This window comes from Sinocyclocheilus rhinocerous, unplaced genomic scaffold (genome assembly GCF_001515625.1).
Source record: "Sinocyclocheilus rhinocerous isolate Xijiao unplaced genomic scaffold, SAMN03320098_v1.1 scaffold153, whole genome shotgun sequence".
Taxonomy (NCBI): Eukaryota; Metazoa; Chordata; class Actinopteri; order Cypriniformes; family Cyprinidae; genus Sinocyclocheilus; species Sinocyclocheilus rhinocerous.
Genome location: NW_015660878.1, coordinates 3,344,609 through 3,365,335, shown reverse-complemented (window position 1 = coordinate 3,365,335; position 20,727 = coordinate 3,344,609). Strand labels below are relative to the sequence as shown.

The 20,727-nt window shown below is 35.2% G+C and overlaps 2 protein-coding genes across 3 annotated transcripts in view; both read right to left on the bottom strand.

Annotated features, from left to right (window-relative positions):
* LOC107725683 (T-complex protein 11-like protein 2) overlaps positions 1-7,099 on the bottom strand; it is a 12,577-nt gene extending 5,478 nt beyond the window's left edge. Inside the window, exons 1-6 of one of the 2 annotated variants that reach the window (XM_016535047.1) lie at positions 6,997-7,099; positions 2,604-2,787; positions 1,923-2,055; positions 1,500-1,620; positions 1,190-1,413; positions 438-574 (exon numbers count right to left, since the gene is read on the bottom strand). In XM_016535047.1, the coding sequence (XP_016390533.1) occupies positions 438-574; positions 1,190-1,413; positions 1,500-1,620; positions 1,923-2,055; positions 2,604-2,775 (787 nt within the window). In that variant the 5' untranslated portion in view covers positions 2,776-2,787; positions 6,997-7,099. The remainder of the gene's footprint in view (positions 1-437; positions 575-1,189; positions 1,414-1,499; positions 1,621-1,922; positions 2,056-2,603; positions 2,788-6,996) is intronic. The other variant, XM_016535048.1, reaches the window with a different exon arrangement.
* An 856-nt stretch (positions 7,100-7,955) lies between these two features.
* LOC107725677 (plakophilin-2-like) lies at positions 7,956-20,253 on the bottom strand. Its single transcript, XM_016535037.1, is given in 14 exon segments — positions 7,956-8,291; positions 9,220-9,307; positions 9,427-9,619; positions 9,716-9,869; positions 9,965-10,147; positions 11,074-11,238; positions 11,680-11,797; positions 14,936-15,113; positions 15,288-15,495; positions 16,692-16,836; positions 18,125-18,741; positions 19,157-19,230; positions 19,935-20,151; positions 20,153-20,253. Coding segments are annotated over 14 exon segments (2,478 nt in total). The 5' UTR covers positions 20,222-20,253; the 3' UTR covers positions 7,956-8,222.
* Between the last annotated feature and the right edge of the window lie 474 nt (positions 20,254-20,727).

The following is a 20,727-nucleotide window of genomic DNA, read 5'->3' as shown; positions in this document are numbered from 1 at the left end:
ATATATATATATATATATATATATATAATAGTAGTTAATAATAGTTAAACTAATAATAATAATAATAGTTAAACTAATAATAGTTGAAATAATTTAAATAGTTTTTACTCATGTCGATCTAAACCTTAATTTATTTTGTTGAGATATTTTTTAAAATTTCTCAGTGTTTTTTGTTTTTTTTGACCGTACAATGAAAGTCAATGGTGTCCAATTTTGTTGTGGACCCCATTGACTTTCACTGTACAGACAAAAACAGTCAAAACATCTTCAAAGCATCTTTTGTGTTTCACAGGAAAAAGAAAGCCACATGGTTCTGGAATGACAAAAGGTTGATCAATAATGACAAAATGTTCTTTTTTGTGGTGAAAATGGCTGATCCTTTTAAATGCAATCATTTTATTTAAAATAATTGTAAATTATTTTATTTGTAGACTCACTGGGAGTTCTTTCCAGAATGCTCTGGAATTTGGCTCTCTCATACTCTACCGACTGCCTCTGAAGCTCTGGCCTGAGGCTCTGGATGGTAAAATTCACCATGTCCATTTTCATCAGGTCCAGCACCCGGAAGATTTCCCTGTTATGACACAAGTGATCATTTACGAGTCAGTTACTTTGCCTCAGGTGAATGTTCACATAAAATATGGCTGTTAGTGAGGACAACACCATTACTGATTTGTGCCCCATATCCCCCTTAGTTACTTAGTTACTATTAAAACATTGTTAATTATTAATTCACAACCCGTGCTTATGTACAAACATCTATATCTTCTAATATATTTAATCTATGTATAAATATATAAAAATGATATATCTATGAATAAAATGTAATTATAACATTGTTATAGACAGGGTTATTATAGTTAACTAAGACTAAAGCTAAAATGAAAACCATATAAATATGAAATAAAAAACTAGGCCACCAAAAATATTAGATTTTTGCATATGTGTGGTTTAAGTTGCTCCTACATTTTTTTTTTCTTCATAAATTAAGAATACATTTTAGTATAAAAGTAATTGGTGATTCATGAATTTGTTCAAGAAATTGTACATACCTGTACACAGATTTCATGCACAAATTTGAATGAGAATGGGATGCACTATTTGTAAGTTATTACACCAGCCAGTGAGCTCTGAAGTGAAATTGACCTAGTTCTACAAAGCTATACAAGAAGACACCTTAATAACATACTTGAACAGTGTCAATAAGTCGCCTGAGTTCTCCTTGAGCTTCTTGATTTCATCGTCTCGGACCGGTGCACAGAACTTGCCCATAGTATTGATGATGTAAGACAAGAGGCCCTGGATGTCAACCGCATTGTTATCAGCCTGCTGGCGGATCAGGTCCATGTCCAGAACCTCCATGATCTGAGTACGCAAGCGATTGGCCCCGGGGTTCAGGAAGGACAGCAGGGTCTTTGATGATGGGACAAAAGTGATTAAGAAGTCATTTGCCATCAGACTGCTTTTCATCATTGTATCAAAGTAAATATGTAACTTACATCTCTGATCTCTTCCAGAAGTTTGATGGCGTAATCATACTCAGGAGGGTCATCATTCAGCTCGGTTTCAAGAAAGTCCCAGAAGGCCTTGTGCACCATTTCTTTAACTCTCTTCTCCAGGCTTTAAGTAAAAATAAGGTTTGGATTCAATTGTTCTATATTGAATGTGTGTATATATATATATATATATATATATATATATAATATGCAAAGTGCATAAACATATTGACTATACATCAATATGTTTATGACTATTGACTATACAACATATTGTATAATTTTGTGTATGTTTTCATAATCATCACCCTTAACTTGTTCTTGACCCATGTCTATAATTATGAACAGTTACCAAGCAAACTGAACATCAAGTGGGGCCCAGATCTGGAGATGGTAAATGCTAATTATATAACAACAGTTTAGTACATATTTTGGGGTAGATCCGGAGGCTCTAGGTGGAAGTTCCGGTTGACAACGATCTCATGAGCCAGGCTCAGATTAGAAAGGTCCCGAGCCGAGGCCATGACTTCATCAAGCGTTAGGGTTTTTGGTGGGCTGCCTGAGGACACAGTGGCAATACAGATTAAAAGACCAATAGACATTTATCCAATAAAAACAACAACAACAACTTTTTGTTAACTGAAAATATTAGAAAAACAAAAAAATAGACATACTGCATTAAAATAAGTTGAAGTACTAAATTGCTAAAACTGAAATAAAAATAAATTAAAGCTAAATAATCAATAAAATTAATTAAAACAAATGAAAAAGACAAAAGCACATAAAATTACTAAAAAATATAAACTAAAAATATAAAAATAAAAGCTAGTTTGAACTATTAATACAATTGTATATAAATAATACAAAAATTACTAAAACTAAAATTAAAACAACAAACTAAAAATATAAAAATAAGAGCTAATTTGAACTATTAATAAATACTACAATTGTATATAAATAATACTAAAATAGCACTAGTTTAGATATACATAGTATAGATAGTACATTCTAACAGAATAAATGCTAAACTATTTCTGTGATGAATCTACTGAAAATAAATAAACACAAATAATTTTTTTGCCATTTGAATGTTAGTAGGACACCTACAAGAAGGAGAGTTGTGTTTGCTGGACGAATCGCTGGTGAAGCTCTGGCGAGAACAGTCCACATCGCTAGACCAGGTCAAACTGTCGCACCTTTCCGATGACTCTGTGTCACTGTTCTTGTCCTCGCTGGCCACCGTAGAGGTGGAGGTGGGACGTTCTTCGTTCAGTGGCATCGTGAGGGGCTGCTGCAAATTAAGTAAAAAGGTACTAAGAAAGATTTTGTGGCTAAAATGAAGGCTTTTTTTTTTTTAGACAAACTTGAAGCTGATGCTTTTAGTGGAAATGGGGCAATGACTTATATGACAATTGGATAAAGTTTTATCTGGCACACTTTCAGTGCTGGAAAATTCCACAAGGATATAAAGCTTCATTGACATAACAAAGAAAAGTGACTCGCAAAGGCAAGGGAAAATAAATGGGCAACAAAAGGGCTCAGTGATGTTCATGTGGCCCACAAAGAGACATTGTATTTGAAATGTGATTCAGACGTTGACCGGTGCTGTCTCTTGGGTAACAGATAACGCCGGATAGCTGTGTGATCTTTAAAAGCAAACCTATCTCGTTACACCCCTTTGCCTTTATAGGCTTCACTACACACCTGTTTCCTAATGCAACAGAGTAACTGCTTGTCTTTTTAGGAAGTTGAGTCTGCCTCAGTAACAAAAAGTCAACAATGACCTTCATTAATTATTAAAAATACATTCAGATACTAAGTAAGAAATTAATCCTATCTATTATTCTTAATGCTCTGACAAAACTGCTTGTTTATTTAAGTGTCTTGTAATTGCAAGTTTATCTATTGATCATGTGGATTAATGTGGATTAATCTGTTACAATAGAAATACCCAATTTTTCTCCCAGTGCTACTGTAAAAAAACAAGAATTTGAAATTGCATTGATTCTCTGCAAATTCTGAGAGTTAAAGGAATAGTTAAACCTAAAATGTAAATTCTACCATCATTTCCTCATGTCGTTCCAAACCTGTATGAGTTTCTTACTTCTGTGGAACACAATCTCAGACACTATTTACTTTGATTGTATGGAAAAAAATGATTTAAAGTCTCCTTTTGCGTTCCACTGAAGAAAAAAGAAGTCATTCTGGTTTGGAACAACATGAGGGTCAGAATTTTGTTGTTGATAACTAAAACTATTTTTAAATTGTTGTCTTTAAATAAAGCTGAAATGAAATAAGATATACATATCAGATGAAAAACTCTTGAAAAGAAGAAGAAAAAAACTGAATATGTTGACATCTTGCAACTAAAACTAAAGTAAATATACAGTAAGTTAAATAAAAAATATTTCAAAAATAACAGAAAAGGCAAAAGCACATAGGAAAACTACTAAAACTTAAACTAAAATAGAAACTGACAATTTAAAAATGAAAATTAATCCAAAATGTTAATAAGTACTATAATAATATAAAATAGTACAAAAATGACACGTTTCAGTATAAATGAATCATAATAAATGATCATTTTTGGGTGAATCATTTTTTTTCTGTCCCTTTAAGATCATTTTGCCCTTTAATAATAAAGTCACTATAATTTGGTCAAACACACACATTTGGTTTTATTTATTCTAAATTATATTTAGTGTTATTATAATTTCTAAAACAATAATGTCTACTTCACTATGCATAATAGGACACTTATATGAACTGTATACCTCAACGTGTTCAAGTGCTGTAGTTGTCTCAAGTCTATAGCAATTAACACAGATACCAGTACTTCCCAGTATTTGGAGCCTGGTTACAAAAGAAAGACCAGTGACATAACATGTTCAAGCTCTTCCATTCTTGTTACTCCCAAAAGAGAGTATCTATTTTGAGCATAGGGGGAAAAGCACTGCGACCACTTCTCCTATTAGACCGGTTCAGTAGTTCTCGTGGTAAAAACAGAAAGCCATGCACATGCACATCCTCAGTCAGGTTTAAATTAGGAGAGACCGATGACAGCACCACTGGCACCGTTTACAGCTCGTGCTGCTCTGGGCCCTAAAAGGAGGTGCTGTAACACACACACACACACACTCAGCTGCTCTGCACACGTTACCTTATCTTTAGCACACAAACAAGGACAAAACACGAGCAAACTGTCAAAGCAGAAGAGCAGCCGAACTGGACTTTCCAGATCATGCAAACCCCAACCCATTTAAAGATTAGCAACGTGGAATCAGTAAACAGTCACTTCATGGTTTGTATGTGAAATAAATATTAACTAGATTGAAAAGTTTGTAGACAAACTTTAAGTTGGCTTGAAAAAGCCTAGCCAGAAAGTTTTAAAAAGTTCTAAAAGCTTGCAGTCTGAAGGTTTTCAGTTTGAAATAGTTTGAAATTTAAAATAGTTTTAAAGATTAAAGTTTGAATGTTTTCATGGCAATACAGTCTATCAGAAAAACAGATAGGTATGAAACATATTGCTAGGGTACCTGGAGTGGTTGCTATGGTGTTTCTAGCATGACTAGTATGTTGCTAACATGTTTTTAGCATGATTAGCATGTTGCTAGCATGTTGCTAGCATGATTAACATGTTGCTAGCATGTTTCTAGCATGATTAGCATGTTACTAGCATGTTGCTACCATGATTAGCAAGTCACTAACATGTTTCTAGCACGATTACCATGTTGCTAACATGATTAATATGTTACTAGCACGTTGCTAGCATGATTAGCTAGTTACTAGCATGTTTCTAGCATGACTAGCATGTTGCTAACATGGTTAGCATTTTATTAGCATGTTTGTAGCATGATTAGCATGTTACTAGCATGTTTCTAGCATGATTAGCATTTTGTTAGCATAATTAGCATTTTATTAGCATGTTTCTAGCATGATTAGCATGTTACTAGCACGTTAACATTATTAGCTATTTATTAACATGTTTCTAGCATGACTAGCGTGTTGCTAACATGGTTAGCATGTTATTAGCATGTTTCTAGCATGATTAGCATGCTGCTAGTATGTTTTTAACGTGATTTAACATTGTAAATGAAAAAAATCCCGCTAAAAACAAGGTAAAACCAGCTGATTCAATAAAAAAAACAGCTAGAGACCAGTTAAAATCAGCTAAAACCAGCTGATTTAGCAAAAAAGCCTGCTAAAAACCAGTTAAAACCAGCTAAATCCAGCTGAACCAGTCAAAAACCATCTTAAAACCAGCCTAGGCTAGTTGTCTAGTCTTAGCTGGTTTAAGCTGAAAGTAGCTGTTTTAAACTTGGTTGGTCTTTTAGCAGGTCTCCCAGCTTGACCAGCCTGACCAGCTAAAAAGGTGCCAAAACCACTTTAAAACCAGCCTGGAAGCAGCCAACCAGCTAGATAGATAGATTAGAAATATTAGATAGAGTGGAAGCTTAAATGAGTTTAAATGGGGCTTCAGTGTGTTTAGCATGTTATTAGCATGTTTCTAGCATGATTAGCATGCTGCTAGTATGTTTTTAACGTGATTTAACATTGTAAATGAAAAAAATCCCGCTAAAAACAAGGTAAAACCAGCTGATTCAATAAAAAAAACAGCTAGAGACCAGTTAAAATCAGCTAAAACCAGCTGATTTAGCAAAAAAGCCTGCTAAAAACCAGTTAAAACCAGCTAAATCCAGCTGAACCAGTCAAAAACCATCTTAAAACCAGCCTAGGCTAGTTGTCTAGTCTTAGCTGGTTTAAGCTGAAAGTAGCTGTTTTAAACTTGGTTGGTCTTTTAGCAGGTCTCCCAGCTTGACTAGCCTGACCAGCTAAAAAGGTGCCAAAACCACTTTAAAACCAGCCTGGAAGCAGCCAACCAGCTAGATAGATAGATTAGAAATATTAGATAGAGTGGAAGCTTAAATGAGTTTAAATGGGGCTTCAGTGTGTTTAGATTTACATTTTTGACAGTTGGAGTTCGAATAGTCTTGGCTCATTTGAACATTCCGTCAATGTAAATCTGGGGGATTTTTATGATTTTTAATCTTCAATTTTAAGAAAACCGTAAATCCGATCAGTCTGAAAAAGATACAGCAACCCGAGTCAGAACAGTCTGAAGAGCTGGATTGAGTTTGGTCAGGTGGTTCTAGCTGGAAAGCTCTAGGAGGGGTAGCGTTCACAAATTTAGTCTAATAATAATAATAAGAAGAAGAAGAAGAAGAAGCTTAAATAGAATATCAGTAAGTTGGCTTTTTCAAGCCAACTTAATAAACAAGGCAGCGAGCGCGCGTTTGTAACCTTACATTTAATAAAGCGAACAACGCAAATACGTAACGTTACGTGTTCGATTTAATTTTCCACTGTTTTATTATAAATGCATTTCATTCAGTGAGTCAGTGATGTAAACATAACTGTTGTCCAGCTCCTTTAATTTGCAAAGAATTATCATATATATATATATATAAACTCCAAACGAATAAAACTATGTAACAATTACCTGAGTCAAGTCCCCGATTGTGAGGACTTGGCAAACAGTGGCCAACCGAGTTTTTCCTCGATTTGCAGGTAAAATGTATTGATACTCCTTCCTTAGTACACTAGGGCTTTAAAGGGCTCTTTAAAATATCACTTGGCTTGTAGTGTTTTGTGAAACTGGGAGAATCTATTATTCTGCACCTATAGGGGTTTCGATATTTTGTCTTTGGTATAAGAATTAAAGCTATTAAGAGAAATTAATATATACATGTGGGAAAGAGACATTAAATTGACTAAATAAGCACGAGACGGTTGTTTTAAAATAAAACAACAAAAATATCGACAATATCGCATGTATAGGATTGGCGCGCACCCCCTAGTAACATAACGGCACAGTCCAGCTCGCATGAGCGTCTTTGTTTACGGATGTGACGTAAAAGTACATAAAAAATGCTTTGTGGACAAAGCGAGCTACTGTACAAAGTAACAAAGCATAAAACATTATTAATTTATTGTCGACGAATGCATGTGTCAGTTTTATTCGAATGTTTTGATTGAGTTCTGATTCTGTCGATAACGAAAAAGCGAATTCGATCTTTCGCTTAATCCCTCCCATCGAGGATTATGATGATTTGTTATTATTCAAAAGAATTCAAATCACTTCCTGAACTTTTAGCGTGATTCTCAAATTACAGAAATCATCACGAGTATCAAGGCATAACGCCAAATTCTTTTGAGGTTTTTATTATTATTAATGCTTTATGCTTTAACAAACCGTGTTTACTAGAGCGTTGAGGGCAGGCTGTATTCAAACAGAACCATGGTAACTAAACAAACAGACATTAACCCCTCAGTGACTGGAGAAATATGATAATTTATCTGAAAATAATAAAAAAAATAACTTAGACACTGTTTTACTACACAAGGCTTGGAAGTGGCTTTACCCACTGCAAAATAAAAACAAATACACAAATAAATAGCTTTGTTGATGAAAATGCTTTTAATATCGCTAAGTAAACAGACCAAAGGCAGTACAAATCTTAAAAAGGTCAGTAAAAAATAAATAAAAATTGACAGATATTACTATTATCATTTAATTAAAACACATGGAAAACTATTAAGTATTAAATTAAGACAAAGCACATATACAAACACGCACCAAAGCCATGTTATTAGCACCATTTTTTAAATATTTCCTAAAAAAGCAGGTGAAAAGCCTTGTTCAATGCAGTAGATTTCTGGATCCCATTAATCACGAACTGAATTCACAACCTTCACTGTCCTGTTGTTTATGAAGTCGGTTTTCCTGTAACCAGCCTGTCGTAGATTAAAGAAACAGATGACGAGTGTAAATATACATGCAGTGAAAGCAAAATCTGAAACATGTGAATTAGTTCTCTAGATCAGTAGTTCTCAACCAGGAGGCCACAAACTTCCAAGGAAGCCAAAGGATGACTTGAAATGATTTAAAATAAGACAAAACATGCTTTAAAATAAGCTGAAACAACTAAAAATCAAGATATTTCTTAATTTAATACACTCCCTCATCTCTATGAAGAACCAGGGTTCCAATGGTCTTAGTTAGTCTAGTTAGAGTTAGTCTAATTTTAAAAGTGTTATTTCCAGACCTGGGACAGTCATGATTATTTTCTATACCCACTATGTGTGTGTGTGAATATATATATATATTATTGGTTAGAACTTTTTGTTTTTTAAATAAATAGAATACAATTTTATATATATATATATACACACACACACACACACATATGTACATATACATTTTTTAAGTATAAATTTAAAATATTATTGTGTTTAAATGTTTTCTAATATTAGTAAATCTTTGCATCTTTCTTACCATTTCTCACATAAGTGTTGGCATTTTTGCCTTTTTTATAGATGGGAGAGAGAGGGAGTGAGGCATAAACGACGAGGACAAGGTGAGGCAGAATAATGAGATCAGGAAATTATGTGAAATTACACAAATTTGCTTCACTGCATTAGTGCCACAATCGATGTACATGTACACTAACTACTACATTTTGTTCTATTAGTTTTATGCCTTCCAACAGTTAACTGCATTCATTTTTTTCATTGTAAACACTGTTAATATGTTGAGTAGCTGCCCTAAACTGATCTTCTTCGTTGACTATTGGTTAGAATGCACTGCTTGATTATTTATTTGTTATTAATTGTAAGTAATAACCCTTTATTACTTTATTACTGTAGGATGCAAACATTTCACCTTTTTGAACCTGCTATGCAGCTCTGAATGCCTCCATAGGGTATGAAGTAAAATACAAGCCGCCTGGCCCGCGCGTGTGGGTCCAAACCTAGATTTAGTTGAGAATTAAAACTATGAATTAAATAAGTCACATAAATGACTTTTATTGTGAGTTTTATTATACATCCCATAACTGAAAGTCTGGCTTTCCTGAAAATGAAACCATACCCGTTGTCTTTAGTGCTGATGCTGATGATCTTGGGTAACGCTCCTTGATTTATGATGGCACAGGTGTTCGATACAGATGCATGGCTCAGATTGGTGAGAATGTGACAGATCGTCACTGTGACCTCTACAGGCTGCTCAACGCTTCGGTCAGAGTTTGGCAGGATGGCAACCAGCTCCGGTAACACCTGTTTAACTGTAGAGATGTTCATAAACCATTTGTTTATTCACCCTTCTGCCTGACACAGCCATGTGCTGTTATTGTGCATATTGTTACATAATGGCAGCTCACCAATATCTGCATGCAGTTCTCGGTAACGAGAGATGTTTTTTAGCAGTGACACAGATATTCTGATCTCTTCCTTCTCTCCTTCTTGTAGCATCTTCTTCACCTGAGATAGGCCTCCCTCTTTTTGCACAATGAAGTGTGCGATGGCTTGGGATGTCTAATGGAGATAAAAGACATTAATATAAGCCTGAATGTGATTTGAAGTCAGTGCTGCTTATAGTTATTTTATTGAGATTCATTTCTAGATCATACCTCTCCAGAGCAAGCTGTGAGGTTCTGCAGCGCTCCAATGGATGCCTCCTTTGTGTGCTGGTTTGTGCTGACAGCAATGAGAGAGAGATACATGCGGATGGTGATGGCGCTCCAGAGCCACTCTACACCCTGAGGGCTGCCGTTCTCCTCAAGTAAGGGATAGTCTTCATCCTCTTCCTGAGCCTGAGGTGAGTCACAACATATGATGCCACATATGAGGTCAATTTGTCTTTGACGCCACTACATTTGCATTAGAAATTTTGGTCAGTTCAAATACTCAACAGAAAAAAAGTAAAGTCATACATTTTCATTACATCAGTCATTCTAGTTAGAAGACATTAATATATTTCAAAAGATTTTAAAGGAATAGTTTACCCAAAAATGAAAAAATTGCTTAAAATTCATTCACTGTCAAGTCATCCAAGATGAGTTTGTTTCGTCATTGGTACAGATTTGGAGAAATTCAGCATTACATCACTTGCTCATCAATGGAGCCTCTGCAGTGAATGGGTGCCGTCAGAATAAGAGTCCAAACAACTGATAAAAACAACACAATAATCCACAAGTAATTCACCCGACTCCAGTCCATTGATAAATGACATGTGAAGCAAAAAGCTGCATGTTTGTGACAAACAAATCCATCATTAAGACGTTTTTACCGTTGCTTCCAGCTAAAAGTCCTCTATCCATAATATTTTATAGTCATCTCGTCTTAATCAGGAGAGAAATATGTGCAGATCAAGCACATTTACAAGCTAAAACAGTTATAGATGTACGTATTGTGATGTGAGAGAACAACAAGAGATGGACTCTTTCACTGGAGGAAGTGTTATTATGGATTATGGACTCAAAACATTGGTTTAAATTTAAAATGCCGTAATGATGGATTTGATTCTTACAAACAAGCAGATTTTCACTTCACAAGACCCTTATTGATGCACTGGAGTCGTGTGAATTACTTGTGGATTATTGTAATGTTTTTCTTATGAACTGTTTGGACTCTCATTCTGATGGCATCTATTCATTCCAGAGGATCCATTGGTGAACAAGTAATGCTGAATTTCTCCAAATCCATTGGTGATGCATTGCTAAACTTCTCCAAAACTAACCTCCTCAGAGTTTTTGGGACTGTTGAGGATGAAACAGCCAGGGTTGCTAGTTTCTGCATTGTGATTTTGTTTGGGCTGTTGTACCACTGGGGAATCCACACGAGGCAACTCCCAATCAAATCGATAAGAAAGATTGTGCAGGATGCACACACAGTTTTCTGTGGCCTGGAAAGAAATAATGAATAATTAAATTATTATAAATTGTTCACCAGTTGGAATAATCACTCCGCATCATATTAGACAATATAACATTACACAAAACATAATATCTGGCTTTCTCCTTACTACCTCAAGGAGGCTGAGAGGCATAGTTTCTTATCACCCAATAGGTATCATTGACGTGAATTTGGACGGTCACGTTTATGCATTCATCTGTGTCACAAAGTTGCAAGCATTCAGAATGAATCATTTTAGAATGATTCTACCACTGGGGAGGACATTTTGTGTTATCAAATCTAAACATTTTCATAGTACAGGAACATCAAGGTCTTTTATCTTTAAAGATCAAGGAAAATTTCTGACTCCTTTAATTATTATATAGACACAAATGAAGGACTTACTGTTGCTGTTGATAAAGATGGGGATTTAATGTGAGTAGCTCTTTACCTTATCATCAGGTTTGTAGTCTGCAATGCTACCACGGATATAATAGATGATGCACTCAATGAGACCCTCACAGTCTCGCATGGCTTTACGTCCATCTGGACCAGCTGAACTCAAGTTTCTAAAAAAAAATATATATATATTATTTAATAACACCTTTTATGTAGAAATGCAATGGAAAGTGCAATGTTCTAAATAAATAAGTCAATATAAAAATATCTGCTCAGTTATACCCAGAAAGGTTTACAAAAAAACAAACAGTAAATATTAGTTCTGTCAAATGATTAATTGCGATTAATCGCATCCAAAATAAACGTTTTTGTTTACATAATATATGTGTGTGTACTGTGTATATTTATTGTATTTTTTTTGCATTTTTTATTGCATATTGTTATGTTAAATAGAATATAATGATAAAAAACATTGAGAAAAATAATGTAAATAAAATAAAATAAACTCAGGAGTAAAATGGGGTTTACAGAAGATGTAACATTTTAATAGATGTAACATTTGCTGAAGTGTTGAAACCCTTTATTGTGACACTAGACATGACACACTCAGTATGCTTTCAGAAGTTTCGCCATATTGTGCATGCATAAGCCATTTTATCCTTCTCATAACAAGCTTTTATGCCTAAGGGTTTGTCCACTGTAATTTTAGGTGCTTTGTGGCTTATGCGTGTGTGTGCTTGTTCCTACAGTAGATGCCCCTCAGAAACAAGGGCGCAGGGTTAACATTAAAATGACTTTTGCATGCTGTAGGAGCATTACTGAGCGGGAAAAAATGTAAAAATAAAATAACAAACACTGCAATAAAAGACAGAACGTGCTGTCCAAAAAAAGTACATATACATACAATATATAACAGTCAGATTAACAAATGTTTTCATTTGTTGTGATTGAAAAATCAGAGTTATTACACCTTATATTGATTTCTGAACTCTTCTGGAATTAAAACATTGGTATTGTGTTATCTAAAAATGAATATAAACATGTCTGAAAACATGGCATCTTTTTAGTTATTCCGACCAATTGTCATTTTATGCTCCAAATGAGAACATTTTTATTTAAAGTTGGGAAGAAATGGCATCAGTAGCTTACAGAATAAGACAAAAATTATGTTTTACTCAAAACACAAAACTACGAATTTTCAAGTGGTCTCTTAATTTTTTCCATTGCTGTATACAGTGGGTACGGAAAGTATTCAGACCCCCTTAAATTTTTCACTTTTTGTTATATTGCAGCCATTTGCTAAAATCATTTAAGTTAATTTTTTTTCCTCATTAATGTACACATAGCACCCCATATTGACAGAAAAACACAGATTTGTTGACATTTTTGCAGATTTATTAAAAAAGAAAAACTGAAATATCACATGGTCTTAAGTATTCAGACCCTTTGCTGTGACACTCATATATTTAACTCAGGTGCTGTCCATTTGTTCTGATCATCCTTGAGATGGTTCTACACCTTCATTTGAGTCCAGCTGTGTTTGATTATACTGATTGGACTTGATTAGGAAAGCCACACACCTGTCTATATAAGACCTTACAGCTCACAGTGCATGTCAGAGCAAATGAGAATCATGAGGTCAAAGGAATTGCCTGAAGAGCTCAGAGACAGAATTGTGGCAAGGCACAGATCTGGCCAAGGTTACAGAAAAATTTCTGCTGCACTTAAGGTTCCTAAGAGCACAGTGGCCTCCATAATCCTTAAATGGAAGACGTTTGGGACGACCAGAACCCTTCCTAGAGCTGGCCGTCTGGCCAAACTGAGCTATCGGGGGAGAAGAGCCTTGGTGAGAGAGGTAAAGAAGAACCCAAAGATCACTGTGGCTGAGCTCCAGAGATGCAGTCGGGGGATGGGAGAAAGTTGTAGAAAGTCAACTATCACTGCAGCCCTCCACCAGTCGGGGCTTTATGGCAGAGTGGCCCGACGGAAGCCTCTCCTCAGTGCAAGACACATGAAAGCCTGCATGGAGTTTGCTAAAAAACACCTGAAGGACTCCAAGATGGTGAGAAATAAGATTCTCTGGTCTGATGAGACCAAGATAGAACTTTTTGGCCTTAATTCTAAGCGGTATGTGTGGAGAAAACCAGGCACCTGTCCAATACAGTCCCAACAGTGAAGCATGGTGGTGGCAGCATCATGCTGTGGGGGTGTTTTTCAGTTGCAGGGACAGGACGACTGGTTGCAATCGAGGGAAAGATGAATGCGGCTAAGTACAGGGATATCCTGGACGAAAACCTTCTCCAGAGTGTTCAGGACCTCAGACTGGGCCGAAGGTTTACCTTCCAACAAGACAATGACCCTAAGCACACAGCTAAAATAACGAAGGATTGGCTTCACAACAACTCTGTGACTGTTCTTGAATGGCCCAGCCAGAGCCCTGACTTAAACCCAATTGAGCATCTCTGGAGAGTCCTAAAAATGGCTGTCCACCAACGTTTACCGTCCAACCTGACAGAACTGGAGAGGATCTGCAAGGAGGAATGGCGGAGGATCCCCAAATCCAGGTGTGAAAAACTTGTTGCATCTTTCCCAAAAAGACTCGTGGCTGTATTAGATCAAAAGGGTGCTTCTACTAAATACTGAGCAAAGGGTCTGAATACTTAGGACCATTTGATATTTCAGTTTTTCTTTTTTAATAAATCTGCAAAAATGTCAACAATTCTGTGTTTTTCTGTCAATATGGGGTGCTGTGTGTACATTAATGAGGAAAAAAAATTAACTTAAATGATTTTAGCAAATGGCTGCAATATAACAAAGAGTGAAAAATTTAAGGGGGTCTGAATACTTTCCGTACCCACTGTATAATATAAATTATATGAATATAAATATATACATGTAAATATTTTCAAAATATGTATTGTATGTGTGTGTGTTTATATATACATAATAAATATACACAGTACACACACATATATTATGTAAACAAAAACTTTTATTTTGGATGCGATTAATCATGATTAATCATTTGACAGCACTAGTAAATATGAATATAATTGAAAATAACTATGTTCTGTTTTAATATATTTTAAAATATAATATATTCCTATGATGACACAGCTGATTTTCAGCAGCTATTCTTTCAAAAAACAAAATCTTGCTGTCCCCAAATGTTTGTATACACAGTAGTGTATATTAGAATAATGTATATGTATAACTTTGGCAGTTGTAGCACTAAGAATGGTCTGGCTTGTCAAAATAAATATGCTTCATTTAAAAGCTGTTGTATTTTCTCTTTAAGTTGGTAATACCTCAGGCAGCCAGTAGCGTTGTAGAAAATGTCAGGGTCAGCAAGGAGCTCCAACTTGGGGTCTTCTCCTTCAGAAATGCCTGAGCAGGGCACCAGCACACTATCTGTGAGAGGTTTGGCCGCATCTCTAGCGAGCAGCTCTTTCAAGAGGTCATGAGAAGACAGATTCCACAGCAGCCCTGGAGAGAGAATAACATCTGCAAGATTAGTGGGAGGCTAGAGGTCACACGTTCAAGATCTGGATGTTTTCTTATGGCGTGAGTTTTAGCTGGATCATCTAAAGTGGAGCCAAGTTTGATTGCGTAATGAAATATATATGGCGAAAAGCTTAAATACTCTAATGGATCCTTTACCAGTGAGCTGCCGTCGGGTCTCGATGTCTCGGTTCTTCTTGAGCAGTCTCAGGATCACTGGAAGCCCCTCACAGTCTTTGACTTCCATTTTGTTCTCATTGTTTTCGAAAACAATATTTCGGAGTGCGCTGACAGCAGCCCGTTGGAGCTCCTCGCTCTCACTCTGCATGAGCTTCAGCAGCTTTGGGATGCCTTGAAGATAAAGTACCTGAACAGATGGAACACGCTAAAATAAGAAACTTCAATTTAAATAGGTCAGATTCTGTAATTTTGTATCCTACTTCTGTTAGTCAAGGTTCTTGCACCAAATGTTTTTATGACCATTTTCCAGCATCTCTCTGACCTTTAGAATTAAACAGCCTGTTTTTGCTACTTTACCTTTACCTTCATATAATAGTGTTTAAATGTTTGTGGTCACTAGGATTTTTTTATGTTTTTGAATGAAGTCTTTTATGCTCACGAAAGCTGCATTTGTTTGATAAAAAATACAGTAAACACTGTAATTTTACGAATCATTACTACAATAACTGTTTTCTGTTTTAATACATTTTAATTAGTGCTGTCAAACGATTAATCGCAATTAATTGCATCCAAAATAATAGTTTTTGTTTAGTATGTCAGGTATCATAAACTGTAACACTAGCCAAAAAAATAGTTATTTTTTAGGAATGCACAATATATATAACATTGTTTATTGACAAATCTGAGAGATTTTAATATTTTGTAATTGGATGATATCGGATATTAAATTACCCTATTTTTATTATATATTTAGATACATTTGCTGTCATATAAATATAACTCACTTAAAGTTCATCTATAAAAACACAAATTATTAAAAATATATTTATTCAGATATATTATTATATTATTCAATCAAACCAAGTTTTAATATGGGCTATTCTTGGATTCAAAGTGAATGCAGGAAATCCCCTTGGAGCTTCCTATGTTTAAATGCCTTTGCTCAAGGATTCAGTGTTGATAGTTCAAGAATTGCCAAGCTCGTATTTTAAACCACCTCCTTTTTAATATGAATTGTGCTTTGAATGTTTTTTGTAATGTTTTCAAAGTCAAGTTTGTGAATTTAAAATGAACAGCAGAAACGTAACCCTAAAGTAAATGTAACACTGTTGCCAAATGTTGTCGTCCTAATCACTTACTGTCTGACTGCACTGTAAAAATGTAAACCACACTAAATCCTTTCCTCTCACTTTCTTCCACACCCGTTTTCCACTTAATTAAAGTACTCACCATGTAGTACTATGACTCATCGTTTCACTTTGCCTGAGGTGTTTGTTATCAACGCACCCATTGAGGCTAGACTTTGAGGACTGTGCGAGATATATTATCATTTTTGGGTGGATCATACTAGCATATGTCATTTTAGAGTAAAGTATCACTTACCTTTTTCTTGGCATCTGGACTGTTAAAGCACTGGTTCTGTATAAAGTTAGCCGCGGTGATTTGTGCTTCCATGTTATCTTGTGCAAGCAGATTTACAGCCTCTTTTAGTGTCATCTCTGGACCTAGTTCAGCTTGTCTGCCCTTCCTTTAAAACACAGACATACAACAGAAATATAGCAGAGTTCATTCCATCTAAAATAGTTCAGACCAAGTAGTGCCCAAACCGTTGTACATTTTTGTACATGTCTTTGTTTCAAGGTATTTACTAATAATCTAATACTTGTATATTAAAAATGGCAAGTTATATGTATTTATATATGATTTATTAATTAATTATAAGTTATATATATACATACATTATATATCTCCACATTTTTCATGTATAATATAAACAATGCATTCACCGTGACATGATCTATATATTGGTTTTTTTTCTTAAATTGTGGGTACAATGTTTATAAACTGCATTTTTTTGCCTTATGTTATTGTTCTCATTAATTTAGATGCTGAACTGGAGTCTGTGGATTGATTATGATCACCTGATGTTTGTCATTTTCTATATAATCATTGAGAAACAAAGAATTGTTACACTGATGAAGGCAGATAGCCAAAATGCCTGCTTTTATCTCCTGCTCTAACTTAAATGTAAAAAAAGTTAGCGTGCAGACCAATCTTTGTAATGTATAATACACAAATTCAACACTAATTTAATGTAGGTTTAATTTAAGTTCAGTATTATATAATATAATTTAATAATAATAATAATAATAATTTTGTTCTCTGAACCAAATTGTGAAAAGTTTTTGTAAATTTTAGGGCAATGTATAAGCTAATGTTTTTGTTGCAAGATAATTACTAATAAACTAATACTTGTATAAATACTTGTATAATACTGGTATTGAAATATATGTAATTTGTATTTATTATATATAATTAATTTAATAATGCACTATATTTATTGTTGTGTGTGTGTATGTATATATATATATATATATATATATATATAACCAGCATGCCAGTTTTATGTATATTACAATGCTAATTTAATGTATTATTACATTTAACGTAAAGCTTTATTTAAATGTAATATTATAAAATGTAATACAATAACTTTATTTACATTGATATATATATATACTGTATATATATATATAAAATGTGTATTAATAATTAATGCTTAAAATATGACGAAAATAGACTCAAAATACATAATTTTGTATACATAACATAATTGTATTAAATAGTAATAATACAAATACATGAATTTACATATATAACATATGTATTAACATTATGTAGTGCTAATTACAAACATCAAACTACATTCATCTCTCTGCAATATTAAAATAACAAAAAAATGCTCAAATAACACTGTCAAACAATATGGTTATTTAACTGTGATTAAACAGGTAAAAACTAAACTACTGACTTACTTTGCCGACGCTGTCATTGCATGATGTTTGACCTCCAGCTTTTCTATCCTCCTCAAACTCCCTGACTGCTCCTCCATGCTGATCAGTGAGCCAGGCTGGGAGGGTCGTCTTCCTGCAACAAACTCCAGGCTCGGCTTCCGTATGCGGCTCTGCCAGGACACGTTCTCTGATTGTTCTTGAGCACCAAAACCCCCCTCTCTCGGCTTGCAGAGGGTCCTCTTAAGGGTGTGCTTCTCTAACTCCATCCTGTTTCTCTCTGCAGGAGCATTGTGTGGGGTGTTGGGTAAAAAAACGTCATCTGTATCATCAATGTCATTGTTCTCATACAGAGGCTTACTGGAGGGCTGTGTGACAGCCGACAGGCCTGCAAACCTCGGGTTTCGCAGAACCTCGGAGTGGGCGTAACGTAAAGTTTGTTTGTTCATATGAAAACGGTTGACTGTAGGGGCCGAGGGGAGAGTGAAAGAATTGGACCCCCAGCATAAAGCCGGCCTTTTCGAGGTGTAACGAAAGCTTCCATAGCCTCTGTGAAATCGAGGTGGCTCTGTACTTGGCCACTGAGATCGATCAACCATCCGTGACAACCTTGTGGCTTCATGATTGATGGAGAACGTCCGCTGCAAAGTATAGTTCATGTCATTATCTCAAGTGAATCAAGTTAGTGATATTAAAGGATTAGTTCACCCAAAAAGGCATAAAAATAAACTAATACTTTAGTCCATTTCTGACACGAACCCATCTAACGGCTTCAGAAGCTGTAGATTATAGTGCAAAAATCGCACAAACTACTTTTATGCTACTTTTAAGGTGCTTTTGTCATTTTTTGGAACCGGAAAGCTCTAGTTACCATTCATAGATTATAGTGCACAAATTGTCCGAACTACTTTTATTCTACTTTTAAGGTGTTTTTTGTCAGTTTTTGGAACTGGAAAGCTCTACCATTCACTTTCATTGTATGGCAACAGAATTTTCATTTTTGGGTGAACTATCCCTTTAAAAACAACTTTTATCCCACTGGAAAATTGTCCTTACCTTCAGGTGCAGACTTCCTAACGATGAACTACTTGAAATATGACAGCTGGACAGACTGTCTGAGAGAGATGACTCTGCAATGCCCAAAACACACACAATTGGAAAATATATTCTTCATGATCGCTTACAAATCCTATTAAATACGTCTGAATGAGTTGAGTTCTGACAAACCAAGGTAGGGTTCACCTTTCTCAACTAACAAAAAGGTACCAAATTTGTTTATTTGCAATATTGTTATTACATTTATTAGATTGAATACATAGTTATTACATTATAATAATTTATTTATTTACAATTTAATTATAATTTATGCATTTAGCAGACGCTAAATATTTTGTTATAGCTGTATATGGTCTATTCCATATCAGTGGCATAGTAGACTATTCCATGAAGTACTATGTAAATATTCGGTACAAGAATATAAGTCATAGCTACAATCACGTATAATCAATCAGTACCCTGGTGGTATACATCACAGTCACTTTGATATCACACTGATACCATGGTAGAACCAAAGTAATTTTTGTAAAGATTTTTTTTTTTTTAATGAAGGTATAAATTAATATGATTTTGCATTTTACACACAAATAAAATATAAAATAACCAAAGGATAGAGTTAAGAACAAAGGACCATTGCAAGCTGACCATAAACATTTGACTGACATTCCGTATTTTTTCCAGAGATGTAAAAATGTATACACCTGTATTCTATTCCAAACCAAAACACTGCTTCTTTTGATATATTTGCTTTTATTTCATTCAGTTTCATTCCACATACCTGGCGGTTTTGGTTTCTTTCTTTTCCGTGAGAGAGTGAGCTGCACTTGTTGCTGCAGTCGGTTCAGCCGGTGTGTGTCCGCGAGAGCGAGTTTATCATCCTGCGGTAAAGCTAAAGAAGAGTCTTCCGAGCGAAAAGCGCCGTGAACGGGCAACACAGAGCGCATGAAGTCTGCCTCCTCCGCCATCGGGACTGGTGCGGATGAAGCGTCAGGTGTTTGAGTCTCTGTTGGGCGTGTAGTAGCAGCGCTGTGCTTGTTCTTTGTGTTCAGGGTGTGGTTTACACATGCGTCACTTCACACAGATCGTGTTTCTGCATATTCACCGGCTGCGCGCGTGAAGGTGGACAAACACTTTCACTGTGGACTGGACTCAGCTAAAGCTGGGAATAGTTGGCACTTTGCATTGAAGTGTGGACTCAGCATTATTCATTTTAGCGCAGTAACAATAAACTTTAAAATAAAAAAGACCGCCCCCCCCAATGACCATGAAGCCCCTCCCACAACAGCGACGTCATAATCGAAAGTTTGTATCGGTGAAATACTACCATGGTAACTATTTCTGCCAACATACAACATTTATTGTTACCACAGTTTTATTTATACAATCCACTCTTGTATATTCCCATAGCTATCACACAACCAAGAGTGCTGTTGTACTGAATATTGTTATAGATTAGCGGTTCTCAACCAGGGGCCCGGGGGGCCACTAGGAGGCCTCAAAAATGATTAAAAAAGATTGATTTAAAATGATTTAAAATAAGACAAAACAAGCTAAAACAACCACATTTCTTA